Source organism: Podarcis melisellensis (genome assembly GCF_964234715.1).
Source record: "Podarcis melisellensis genome assembly, chromosome: 14".
NCBI lineage: Eukaryota > Metazoa > Chordata > Lepidosauria > Squamata > Lacertidae > Podarcis > Podarcis melisellensis.
Genome location: NC_138546.1, coordinates 40,144,180 through 40,157,471, shown reverse-complemented (window position 1 = coordinate 40,157,471; position 13,292 = coordinate 40,144,180). Strand labels below are relative to the sequence as shown.

At 43.4% G+C, this 13,292-nt stretch overlaps 1 protein-coding gene across 1 annotated transcript in view; it reads left to right on the top strand.

Annotated features, from left to right (window-relative positions):
• The first annotated feature begins 636 nt into the window (after positions 1-636).
• SLC24A5 (solute carrier family 24 member 5) overlaps positions 637-13,292 on the top strand; it is a 13,171-nt gene continuing 515 nt past the window's right edge. The window contains exons 1-8 of the mRNA XM_081888618.1: positions 637-822; positions 2,951-3,130; positions 6,610-6,693; positions 6,782-6,885; positions 8,403-8,503; positions 10,151-10,431; positions 11,351-11,557; positions 12,954-13,055. Of these exons, the coding sequence (XP_081744744.1) occupies positions 684-822; positions 2,951-3,130; positions 6,610-6,693; positions 6,782-6,885; positions 8,403-8,503; positions 10,151-10,431; positions 11,351-11,557; positions 12,954-13,055 (1,198 nt within the window). The 5' untranslated portion in view covers positions 637-683. The remainder of the gene's footprint in view (positions 823-2,950; positions 3,131-6,609; positions 6,694-6,781; positions 6,886-8,402; positions 8,504-10,150; positions 10,432-11,350; positions 11,558-12,953; positions 13,056-13,292) is intronic.

Sequence of the window (13,292 nt, the reverse complement as noted above, 5' to 3'; positions counted from 1 at the left end):
ATGCAAATAATTTATTTTGGGGTTGTGGGTGGGGTGGTTTTTACTGTACTGATTCTGGGTTTTTTTATACTGTAACCAGTCCTGTGACTTTCTGGCAAAGAGTGGGTAACAAACACAACCTTGCCAATGCCATAAAGCACCAGGTCCACCTTTCTTGCTTCAGTCTTGCCTGTAGTTTGGTAGTCATCCCCCGAAGTGAATTCAAAGTGAAGTGAATTCAAGAGGATCCACATTTTATTTCCTTTTTATTTTCTTCCATGTTAATGACTTTAGTATCTGGGCTGGAGTTCAATGCTAGTGACATTCAGTATTTCACCATCATTTCCCTTCTCCCCAAAAAGTACGGTGGGGGCGCGTGGGAGCCAGTTTGCTGTGCAAGATCTTCCCACCAACTTCTATTTCCCCCACCCGGATTTTCTGGCACGCGACCGAAGCCCTCCCGAAATCTCTCCCTCTGTTTCAATTCCACTACGAAATATGATGATCTGAATTTATTTATTTTTAGTTTTTTTGTGCTGCTGCTGCTGCAGCAGCTGCTGTTCTCCGCAGCTCCGTCTCGTGTCTGCCTCCCTCCCTGCCGGCCAGCCCCGGGGTCTGGGGAGGCCCTCCCGGTCGACTCACATGATCCCACTGGATCCCCTAATCCTGTCTCGCTCCGCGCCTAGTGCGCGACTCGGAGCAGGATGCACAGAGGCGGGAGCCAGCGGAGGAGGAGCCGAGAGATCCGCGTGGTGGCGGCGGCGCTTCTGCTGTTTTTCGCAACGGTGGTTCCTCTGGGAAAGCTACCTGTTGCGTCGGCTCAGGAGATCCCCGGGGATTCAGGTAAGGGATCAGGTGCTGATTGCAAAGCTGGCTGTTTTCTTGCCTCTCTTCTAAAGTCCCGATTCCCACGCACGTTTTCCTAGGGAGCAGCAACAGGTCTCCTCTAGAGCTCAGCGTGGGACTTTTAAAAAACGTTCTGAGCAAGCTGCGTTCCTGCTGCTACCCCGCAACACCTTGAAATCGGCAGAAAATTAAAGGTTCAGGGCGCTTTGAGGCTGCAGGGTTCAGCTGGACTTGGAGTTTCGATGTAGGATTTTTGCATGCATCATGATCTATGCTATTATGCAACAGGTCTCCTTTAGAGCTCAGCTTGGGACTTGAAAAAAGTTCTGAGCAAGCTGCGATCCTGCTGCTACCCCCAACACCTAGCGGAGGAAAGCCTTTGAAATTGGCAGAAAAGCAAAGGATCAGGGCGCTTTGGGGCTGCAGGGTTCAGCTGAGCTTGGAGTTGCCTTGCGATGCAGGATTTTTGCATGCATCATGATCTATGCTATTATCGCAGCTAAGGGAAAGAAAATGCATTGAGGCGATCTGCCAGGACTAACAGCGATTTGCAGGAAGTGAGGTGGCGTTCCTAACTTGGAGGCTCCCAAACGAAATTGCTGGTGCAAAAGTGATGGGGTTTGGGAGGCAGAGCGGTTGCAAAAGGAAACTTTATCCGCGCTGTTCTGGATGCAAAAAGCAGCCGCTGCTAGCAGAGAAACAGCCAGCACCTTTTAAAGCGTATGGCTCTTCCTAAATAATATTGGGAAGTGTAGTTTGCCCCTCACAAACAACTACAATTCCCAGCGCTCTTTTAAACAAACTAGTTCCCAGGATTTCGGGGTGTGGGTGTGAAGCAATGTGCTTTAATTTTTTGGTGAGCAGCGTCCCTTTCCAGCTGTACTTCCAGCTGTACTTCAGCCTTCCCTTGTAAACTTGACTCATCTTAAACGAGCACTTTTTAAAGAGCCCGTTTCATCCTCACTGTTGATTCTGTCCATATTTAAAGCTCTTCAGGTCATCAAATATGAGGCCGGCTTGCTGCCAAATACTGGTTACTATGTATTACTGATTCTTCTTAAGAAGCTCTGTGCTGCACATCCAAGATTGTTGGATCTACCCTGAAGTAAAAAAAAAAACAGCAGCCCAACAGCTGCCAGCCAGAGCCAGTTGCAAAAAGACACACACAGCCCAGCTGCAGTATCAGTTAAAGGAGCATTGTACAACTTAAATTAAGTTACAGCTTCGGCACAAAGTCTCCTGAGGAACTGTAGAGTTGTTAGGAAACCTGTATTGCCCACACTGAACTGCAATTCCCAGTTACCTGTGATTGTCAAACTATTGGTGTATAGATTTTGATTAGATATATAAATATAAATACATACAAAATGCAGTAAAAGTGATGTGACCAATTCAAATGCAGGCAGAAATAGAAAAAATAAAATAAAACGCTGCCTTGTATTCTCAGTTGTTTTCACGTTTTCCTCCCCATTGTATCTTTGTCAAACATCTCCTGGGAATTTTAGCTCTGTAATGGAGGATAAAAAGGTAAAGGGACTCCTGGTCCATTCGCGGACGACTCTGGGGTTGCGGCGCTCATGTCGCTTTACTAGCTGAGGGAGCCGGCGTACAGCTTCCATGTGCTGCTCTGAGGGAGCCGGCGTTTCCGTGTGCTGCTCTGGTTCGCCAGAAGCGGCTTAGTCATGCTGGCCACATGACCCGGAAGCTGTACGCCGGCTCCCTCGGCCAGTAAAGCGAGATGAGTGCCGCAACCCCAGAGTCGGTCACGACTGGACCTAATGGTCAGGCGTCCCTTTACCTTTACCTTTTACCTATAAGTGAGACTATAAGTGTGCAAACAAAACCTCACAGTCCCTATCTGAGCAGAAGGGGCATCCCCAGAAGGCTACCTGTTGTTGTTGTTGTTGTTGTTGTTGTTGTTGTTGTTGTTGTTGTTGTTGTTTAAAAAAAAGCATTGGCTTATGTGTCTAAAACCAAATACCAAGCTTGTACTATTTCTTAGTTTTTAGTACCTTTTGTAAGGAAGTGAAATGACTGCCTTGCTTTCTTAGCAGCTGGTTTTCAGCAGCAAGACAGCAAAAGCGTGCTGTGTGTCAAATTAAAAACACATAACCATTGTTTTCAGAAAATAAAACGCAGTGCATTGTCTCCCCGTCATCGGAATTCCCAGAAGGCTTCTTTACGCAGCAGGAGCGAGAAGATGGAGGCATCATTATCTATTTCTTAATCATTCTTTATATGTTCCTGGCTGTGTCCATTGTGTGCGATTATTACTTCCTCCCTTCTCTAGAGATCATCAGCGACGGTAAGTTTTCCCCCTTTTCTTGTGGTGTTGTCATCTTAAAAAGGACATAGATATTTTCTACAAAAATAAAAGGCACTAAATCAAACTGGAGGTTACCGTCTTTTTTGTAGGTAAGAAGTGAGCTGGAAAATTGCTAGGCTTTTCCCCCTACCATTTCGTTTTTTTTAAAGGAGTCAGAGCCTGGGTGGACAAAAGGCTTATGGAAAAAGAAAAGAGGTGGGGATGGGTTCAGCACTCTATATCCTATTAGTATAGGAATTTAGGAATATAAAATGCTACTTAGCAAGTCAAGCTATTTGTCTGTCTAGTGCAATATTACCAGCTCTGGCTGGCAGCACCTCTCTGGGTTCATAGGTGGAAATCCTTTGCAGCGGCTGATGTTTTTCATGCAGAAGGTCCCAGATTCAATCCCTGACATCTGCAGTGAAAAAGTGTGCGCTTTATCACTGAGCTAAGGTCCCTTCTCAACAGAATTTGAATTCCCCACCCCAGGTGGGAATTGAACCCAGATCACACACAGAAGGCGAGCTACCATTAAGAACATAGGAAAAGCCTGCTGGATCAGGCCAAAAGCAAATCTAGTCCAGCAGGTAGGGCCTTCTCGGGAGTGGCACCCGCCCTGTGGAACGCCCTCCCATCAGATGTCAAGGAAATAAACAACTGACTTTTAGAAGACATCTGAAGGCAGCCCTGTTTAGGGACGTTTTTATTTTTTTATTTTTTTATAATAATTTTTTAATGATTTTCAAAACATATAACATACAACAAACACAAGAAGACACATATATCTCAACAAACAAAAACATACAAATAAAATTGACTTCCCCATACCTCCCTTTTACCGCATCCTTATTTTTCCATTTTTTAGCAACCCTTAAATCAATTTTTCTAATTAACTCTCTTTTGAATTTTCTTAAGATTAACATTTACAGCTGTAATTCTCTGTCTCTTACCCCTTAACATCTTATCAATCCACAATTTTACAACAATTTTTAAGATATACTTTAAATTTTCCCCAATCCTCCTCCACTGTCTCTTTCCTCTGGTCACGGATTCTGCCGGTCATCTCTGCCAGTCCCATATATTCCGTCACCTTCGTCTGCCATTCTTCTAGAGTAGGTAGTTCTTGCATCTTCCAATACTTTGCCAACAGGATTCTTGCTGCTGTAGTTGCATACATAAAAAATGTCCTATCCTTTTTTGGTACCAGTTGGCCGACCATGCCCAAGAGAAAAGCCTCCGGTTTCTTTACAAATGTCCACTTGAGGACTTTCTTAATTTCATTATAGATCATCTCCCAGTAGGCCTTAATCTTTGGGCAAGTCCACCAAAGGTGATAAAAAGTTCCTTCAGATTCCTTGCATTTCCAGCAGTTATTATTGGGCAGATGATAGATCTTTGCAAGCTTGACTGGGGTCATGTACCACCTGTAAATCATTTTCATTATGTTCTCTTTCAAGGCACTACATGCCGTAAACTTAATACCGGTGGTCCATAACTGTTCCCAGTCAGCAAACATAATATCATGACCAATGTCCTGTGCCCATTTAATCATAGCTGATTTCACCGTTTCATCCTGTGTATTCCATTTCAGCAGCAAATTATACATTCTAGATAAATTCTTAGTATTGGGTTCTAACAATTCTGTTTCTAACTTCGACCTCTCCTTCTGAAAGCCTAGTTTCCTGTCTTGCTTAAATGTCTCATTTATCTGACGATAATGTAACCAATCTCGAACCTTATGCTTTAGCTTCTCATAACTTTGAAGCTTCAACTTTTCGCCATCTTGTTCTAGAATTTCACAATATTTAGGCCAATTAGAGTCCATGTTAAGTTTTTTCACTGCCTTAGCTTCCATTGGTGACAACCACCTGGGGGTTTTACTTTCCAACAAATTTTTGTATCGGTTCCAAACGTTGTACAATGCTTTCCTAACAATATGGTTTTTAAAACTTTTGTACACCTTTACCTTGTCATACCATAGATATGCATGCCAGCCAAAGTTATTGTCATACCCTTCTAGATCCAAAATGTCTGTATCCTCAAGAAGTAGCCATTGCTTCAACCAGCAGAATGCTGCTGATTCATAATAAAGTCTTAAGTCTGGCAGGGCAAAGCCCCCTCTATCTTTTGCATCAGTTAAAATCTTAAATTTTATTCTGGGCTTTTTGCCCTGCCAGACGAATTTAGATATATCTTTCTGCCACTTCTTGAAACAGTCCATCTTGTCCAGGATCTGCAGCGTCTGGAACAAAAACAACATTCTCGGCAATACATTCATCTTGATAACAGCGATTCGGCCTAACAAGGAAAGTCTCAGCCTAGACCATATGTCTAAATCCTTCTTTACTTCTGACCAACATTTTTCATAGTTATCTTTAAATAAGTTCACATTCTTAGATGTTAAATTCACCCCCAGGTATTCGACCTTTTTTGTTATTTCCAAACCAGTTTCACTCTGAAATCTATCTTTTTCTTCAGTTGTTAAATTTTTTCCCAACACCTTTGTTTTCTGTTTGTTTAATTTAAATCCTGCTACCTGACCAAATATCTCTATTAGTTCTAAAACTCTTTTAGTACTAGCTTCTGGCTGTTGCAAAGTTAACACTAAATCATCTGCAAATGCCCTTAATTTGTATTGTTTGGCTCCGACCTGTATTCCTTTAACCAGCTGGTCCTTTCTAATCATATTTAACAAAACCTCCAGGACAGATAGAAATAGTAAAGGGGATATTGGGCATCCCTGTCGTGTACCTTTTTCTATTGGTATTTCATCCATCACCACACTGTTCACAATTAGTTTGGCTCTTTGTTCAGAATATACTGCACCTATACCATTTTCAAAACCTTGGCCTACCCCCATCCCTTGGAGATTCTTCTTCATAAAATTCCAAGAAATGTTGTCAAAGGCTTTCTCCGCATCCACAAAAATCAAAACTGCCTTTTTGTTAATGTCTACCTCCAACAGCTCCAAAATGTCTATAATGTTCCTCACATTATCTGACATGTGTCTCCCTGGGAGAAAGCCTGTTTGGTCCTTGTGAATCTCCTCTACCAATACTCTCTTAAATCTCTTTGCTAAAATGTCTGCAAATATTTTGTAATCCACATTTAGTAGTGATATTGGGCGGTAGTTCTTCACTTGATTTTTCCCAACGTTTTTAATGTTTGATGATTTATTCTGTTTTTAATCTGTTGGGAGCTGCCCAGAGTGGCTGGGGAAACCCAGCCAGATGGGTGGGGTTATTAGTATTATTATTATTAATAATAATCTTATTACTACTGCTACTACTGTGGCCAATCATTATACTAAGAGGCCTGTCTGCAATGCCTGTTCAAAATGCATTCCGCCTTCAATTATTTCAACATAGCCTATGTTCTGCAACATGAATCTGCTACTGCAATGTTCTGAATTATACACAGCCCCCATTCATAGATATATTTCTTGTTTCTCTCCTCTCTGTCCCTTGTCTCTGTAGCCCTTGGCCTCTCTCAGGATGTGGCAGGAGCAACTTTCATGGCAGCGGGAAGCTCGGCACCTGAATTGGTCACAGCCTTTCTTGGTAAAGTGAAGCCAGCTTTAAACAGCACACATTTCCCTCCCTTGTGGAAGCAGAAATTAATTCTGTCAAAATGATGTTTTGCTTCTAGGGGTATTTGTCACAAAGGGGGACATTGGAGTCAGCACTATTCTTGGTTCTGCAATCTACAACCTCCTTGGTATCTGTGCAGCTTGCGGACTGTTATCTGGCATGGTATGTCCTAGCTTTTATGACGCTCTGAAGCTGTTTCCTCATGGTCCAGTACCAAAGCTGGCTTAATTTGAGGTTAAAGGTAAAGGTAAAGGTACCCCTGCCCATACGGGCCAGTCTTGCCAGACTCTGGGGTTGTGCGCCCATCTCACTCAAGAGGCCAGGGGCCAGCGCTGTCCGAAGACACTTCCGGGTCACGTGGCCAGCGTGACATCGCTGCTCTGGCGAGCCAGAGCTGCACACGGAAACGCCGTTTACCTTCCCGCTAGAAAGCGGTCCCTATTTATCTACTTGCACCCGGAGGTGCTTTCGAACTGCTAGGTTGGCAGGCGCTGGGACCGAGCAGCGGGAGCGCACCCCGCCACGGGGATTCGAACCACCGACCTTTCGATCGGCAAGCCCTAGGTGCTGAGGCTTTAACCCACAGCGCCACCCGCGTCCCTAATTTGAGGTTACTTAAACTTAATAGGCTTGCAAAGCAGCATGTAATCAATTGGAAGAGAATAAAAACCTTTGATACGCAACACCACTTACTATTCTTCAGCAACTTTCAGAATGCTGAAAGTTTAATGTATAGGTCCAAATGAGAAAGTTGTGCACTAAATGGGGATTAGGTCCAGTCGTGACTGACTCTGGGGTTGCAGCGCTCATCTTGCTTTATTGGCCGAGGGAGCCGGCATACAGCTTCCAGGTCACGTGGCCAGCATGACTTCTGGCGAACCAGAGCAGCACACGAAAACGCCGTTTACCTTCCTGCTGGAACAGTACCTATTTATCTACTTGCACTTTGACATGCTTTCAAACTGCTACGTTGGCAGGGGCAGGGACGGAGCAACGGGAGTTCACCCCATCACGGGGATTCGAACCACCAATCTTTTGATTGGCAAGTCCTAGGCTCTGTGGTTTAACCCACAGCACCACCCGCATCTCATGAAATGGGGATAAGATGGAACAAATAAAGATATTTGGGTCTCACTGATTTACTTATGGGGTACTGAATTTTTAGGGCATTTCCAGATGAGCTACAGCTTCCAAAACTGGTAGAGACATCTGAAAATGGTCCACTTCTCTCTCAAAGCAGAGATCTTGGTATGTTCCCCGAAAAGGTTAAGCGGTTAATCCAGGTCACTCAGAACCCTGAAACGTGCAGTTTGCTGCACTGATTACTAGAATATTTCTGAATCTCATGCCCCACATTTTTCCTGAGATACTTAACTCATAATAGAGGCCAGCATTTTGAAGGCAAGCAGCATCGAGGGTGCCAATAAAATATTGGAGGGGGCATGTTAGCCCTGCAAAATCGACCACATTGAGTGGTAATGCCCGTCAACTAGCCAACTTGGGTGGGGTGGCAAAGGGACCTCGGCCTAGGAGGTTGGCTCCTATGTGTGGGATAGAACGTTAAGGCTGAGCCTTCAATTGCATCCTCATGCACTTGGGTTGAAACAGTTGCAACCAGGTATTATTCTTGCAGAACACAAGCATCATAAAAGTACAGTATGTCTCAATTCTATCTACAGGTTTCAAGACTGTCTTGCTGGCCCTTGTTCAGAGACTGTTTGGCCTATGCAGTTAGCGCAGCAGCAGTTCTTGCAATGATAATAGACAACAAAGTTTACTGGTAAGTGCCCACGAACGGGCAATAGTCAGCCACACAACCAGAGTTTCAATTCTCTTTTTTTAGTGGATTCCCCGCATCAGCAGGAGGATGGGACATTTGAGTTCCCTTTGAAACATGTGATTCTCTGTTTCCTCAAAAAAATTGCATGTAGTTAGCCTGTGTGCAATTGTAGTTAGTTGGACAGCAGGCACAGGTGCCAATAATTGGCTATTAAATGCCTTGCAAGCCATTTAGACAGCGTACTTTTGCTTCCGGAGGGTGTTAGCAACAGCGCCGCTATTTGGGGTTGATCTGTTGATCAACCAGTTGGAGCAAGAGTCAAGGATGCACCTTTTAGAGAGAGGGCTCTGGTACGGTAATATTAAAATGTTTTATTAAGGTTTTGTTCTCGTAAGCCATGTGGGGTGGGCAGTCCTAGTTCACACACAGATATTTTATCTGTATGCACAAGGTTTGGGATTCCATTCTTGGCATGGTAACCGTGTTTAATCAGTACCGCCTTTAGTTTAACAAGTACAAGAAATAACACTGTAAATGGCCTCAAGTACTTCAATTTTCCTACCAGCAGGAAATGATAAGAACCAGTGTTAAAGTATTGGTAGACAGGCCTTGTTCCGTGAGATAGGGGACTTGTTCATGTGACAATGGTTGCATGCATCTCAAGCTGTAAGAGCTGCTTAATTCATGAAGCTTTAGGCTGCTTATTACAGTGACAATTTGAATAAGCCTCAAGATACACTATACAGAGGGATGCGGGTGGCGCTGTGGGTTAAACCACAGAGCCTAGGACTTGCCGATCAGAAGGTTGGTGGTTCGAATCCCCGCGACGGGGTGAGCTCCCGTTGTTCGGTCCCTGCTCCTGCCAACCTAGCAGTTCGAAGTCACGTCAAAGTGCAAGTAGATAAATAGGTACCGCTCCAGCGGGAAGGTAAATGGCATTTCTGTGCACTGCTCTGGTTTTCCAGAAGCGGCTTAGTCATGCTGGCCACATGACCCGGAAGCTGTACGCCTGCTCCCTCGGCCTGTAAAGCGAGACAAGCGCCGCAACCCCAAAGTCGGCCACGACTGGACCTAATGGTCAGGGGTCCCTTTACCTTTACCTTACACTATACAGAAACCTGATTATATTTCTCCTCTTAATGTGAAATCTAGCTAGTTCTTAGTTTCTGGTAAATTGACCCTTAAAGAGAAATAATAGTTCTGGGGAAAAGCTGGGGGCCCCTAGGAAGATCTATAGAGGAGCCACAGTTGAGTGGCACAAACATTTGAGTGACACATACTTTTGCACAAAAGTGGTTCCAGGTTTGACAACTGGCATCTGCAGGAAAAGCCGAGGAAGTCCTCTGTCTGAAGTCCCCTGGAGAGCTGCTGCCAGTCAAAGTAGACAATGCTGAACTAGATGGACCAACCATCTGACACATTAAAGAGCAGATTCTTATGTACTCTCTTGCTTTGCAAATCCAATCTTCCCCTCTTGGGGAAAAACACCACCAAAACTGTTAATTCATCACTTTGGAATAAGCATGCATACTCAAACATGAATGATTTTTAATTAAGGTTGTTCTGTAACCAAACATGAAGTGTATTGAATACAAAAACACACTATGAAACTTGCAATTTTATTTATTAATACTTACTTTGTTCTAGGTATGAATCTGCTTCTCTCCTCTTAATATACGGAGTCTACATTTTGGTGCTCTGCTTTGACATTAAAATCAATCAGTACATCATGAAGAAGCTTAGTCGTTGCTGTACCTGTGTCACAGTGACTGCAGAAGAGACTGAACAGCAACCACTGATGGGCTGGAAGGAAGAGTCAGGGCCTCTTCTTCGTCGGCAGTCAAGAGCAGACAGCGGAATTTTCCATGATGAGTCAGATTACGCTCAACTTTCATCAAGTTTACATGGGCCTGATACTATTTCTGAAGGTATTCCTGCAATCTTTGCCAACAGCTATTTTAGAAAGGGCTGGCGCTAGTGCAAATGGCTTCAGAAATTCTAGTGAGAAAATAAATCATTAGCCGCTCTGGTCACACTCAATTTTTCCTGAAAATACCGAAAGTAAGGCTTTGCCATGTGAATGTAACTTACAAGTCTGGTGGCTGAAATGCTTTAAATTATATAATGGCTCAGGTGCTTAAACAAGACTATCTTGAACAGGGTCATATTCCTCTGGCAACACACAATGATCCTTGGTTGCCTGCTATCTAAATTTTGCTTCTTGTTATACTCAGTCTTGTTTGTTTTAATTAAACTTTAAGAGGCCTAAAGGTGTAGTGGTACCTCTGGATGCGAACGGGATCCGTTCCGGAGCCCCGTTCGCATCCTGAAGCGAACGCAACCTGCGACTGCGCTTCTGCATGTGTCACGATTCGCCACTTCCGCACATGCGTGTGACGTCATTTTGAGCGTCTGCGCGTGCACGAGCGGTGAAACCCAGAAGTAACGTGCTCCGTTACTTCTGGGTCGCCGCAGAGCATAACCTGAAAACGCTCAACCTGGAGTACATATAACCCGAGGTATGACTATACAGCATAAACCTAGTTGAGAGTTCTGCATTGCAGAGGTTGGACTAGATGACCCTTAAGGTCCCTTCCAACTCTACAATTCTGTGATTCTGTACGTTGTCAGAAAATGACTGGGGATTTGTGTAGTTATTCGTGGCACTTTACCATGTAATGATTACGGGAGAAAGTTTTTTGGAGGACAGCGAGTAATATGTAATGTAGGTCTGTCCAAATGGCTAAATAAGACAGAAGTTCCTATCAGGAAAATTATGGAGCTCTCAAAAGCTTAAGTTTATAAAGACCAAGATCTCATTTCTTAAATGGTTTGCCACCTTGACAGATTCTCAAAGCGTGTTCACCATGCCTGAAGCAGATCTGAAAAGAGTTCTGTGGGTGCTGTCCCTTCCAGTTATTGCTCTGCTCTATTTGACGACACCTGACTGCAGAAGACAGTTTTGGAAGAACTGGTTCATGCTTACATTCTTCATGTCAGCAGTGTGGATTTCGGCATTTACATACGTTCTTGTATGGATGGTAACAATAGTGGGTATGTATTGAATCCAGCAGTACAAGCCCTCCCTTGCATAATAAGTCAATTTGGCATCAGTGTCTTAAAACAAGAATCCCGATTTTGGTGGTGCTTAAGATAAAAGTTGCTATGCATAGGATTTCAGACTGGATCTCTTTAACAGTTAATGCCTACATTAGGTCAATGTACAAATATGAATTTACTAGAGTTAAACCACAGGCTTAGCCAGCTTGAATCAGCAGTGTTTTAGGAAGTAAAAGCTAAGCCTAGCATTCTTTTTATTATTAAAAACATAGATTATAAGTCCAACTACCTAAAAAAATTAAAAGTGCACAGCCAACTAATGTAGCTAAGCTGCACAAAAAATGGAATATTTCTGGCAGTCAACCTTAGGACACTGTTCATCCTTCTAGCCCAGTACTGTCTCCTCTAGCAGCAGCTCTTAAAGAGCTTCCACATCACCTGCTACCCAGTCCCTTAAACTGAAGATATGCCAGGGATTGAATGTGAGAACTGCTGGATGGAAAGCATCTGAGTCTTCCACTGAAACTATAGCCAGCTCCCCAGATGATCAGATTAACCTGCTTTAATACACCAAAATGGAGTCTTCCCAGGAATGAGCTAAAAAAACCCCACCAGCAGCATTATACTAAACCTTTCCTATATTCTGTCTGCCACTGTTCCATTGATATAATGGGGAGGAAACACATGGGAGTCATGTGTTAGGCAGTACACCTAGATTCATCCTCTAACTGTGCAGCAAAATTACAAAGTTGTAATTTATTTTCAGGCATTGGCAATGACGTTAAACTAGAGCAAACAATAGCAGCTTAGAAATTTGGATTCCAAACTATTACAGTGCCCTTTCATCCATTTCAGGAACTAAAGGCTTGAAGTTACTTTCCCAGCTGAACTTTCACAGCAATGCCATTTGGAAGTTTTTGAGTCAAGATTATCAGCAGACTTAATTTCCTCCCCCGCCTCCAGCCTGGAATTCATGTGTTTCTTTCAAGAGCAGATGATTAAGAAGGGTTAGTGGTTCATATGACTTCAAGAGCTCATGTGATAAAGATGCCAAAGGAAAAGAAGGGATTATACCAGTTGTAAGAACTCCAAGAGACCTGCAATTAGAATAGTAAGCTGTTCCATATTTGAAGGGAAACTTGACGCAGGCATGTTGATTAGTAGCAATATTTTCAGAACTAGAAATCTCTTAATGGTGACTTTTAAATGACAGAATAGCATAGCTTCTTTCAGCGTATACCACCAAACTGTAGTATGTTAAATCTTTTCATACTGATCTAGAAACATGGTAGCTGAAACACTAGTACTAAGGACCCCCCCAAAAAAATTCATTCTTTGTCCATTAACAGAAAGCTAAAGTGTTCCTTCCTTTTGAATTTGCTTGCTACAGGGGAAACTTTGCACATTCCAGATACTGTTATGGGTCTTACATTACTAGCAGCGGGAACAAGCATACCAGATACAGTTGCAAGTGTACTGGTGGCTAGGAAAGGTGAGTGGTTTTTCATACCCATAGCATTATGAAGCAATTTGAGGCAAGTCGAAAGGGGGGTGGGTTCCCTTTGTTTATAATATGCCGACAGAATGCACTAACGCTATACTGGCATGAAGAACTAGCAAACTTTTAGCACACAAAATGGGAATGAATTGTACCAGGGTGTCTAGGGTCAAAGGAGAACTACGGGGAGCTTGGATGGCTCCAGCAAAACAAATTCTTAGCAGCCAACCT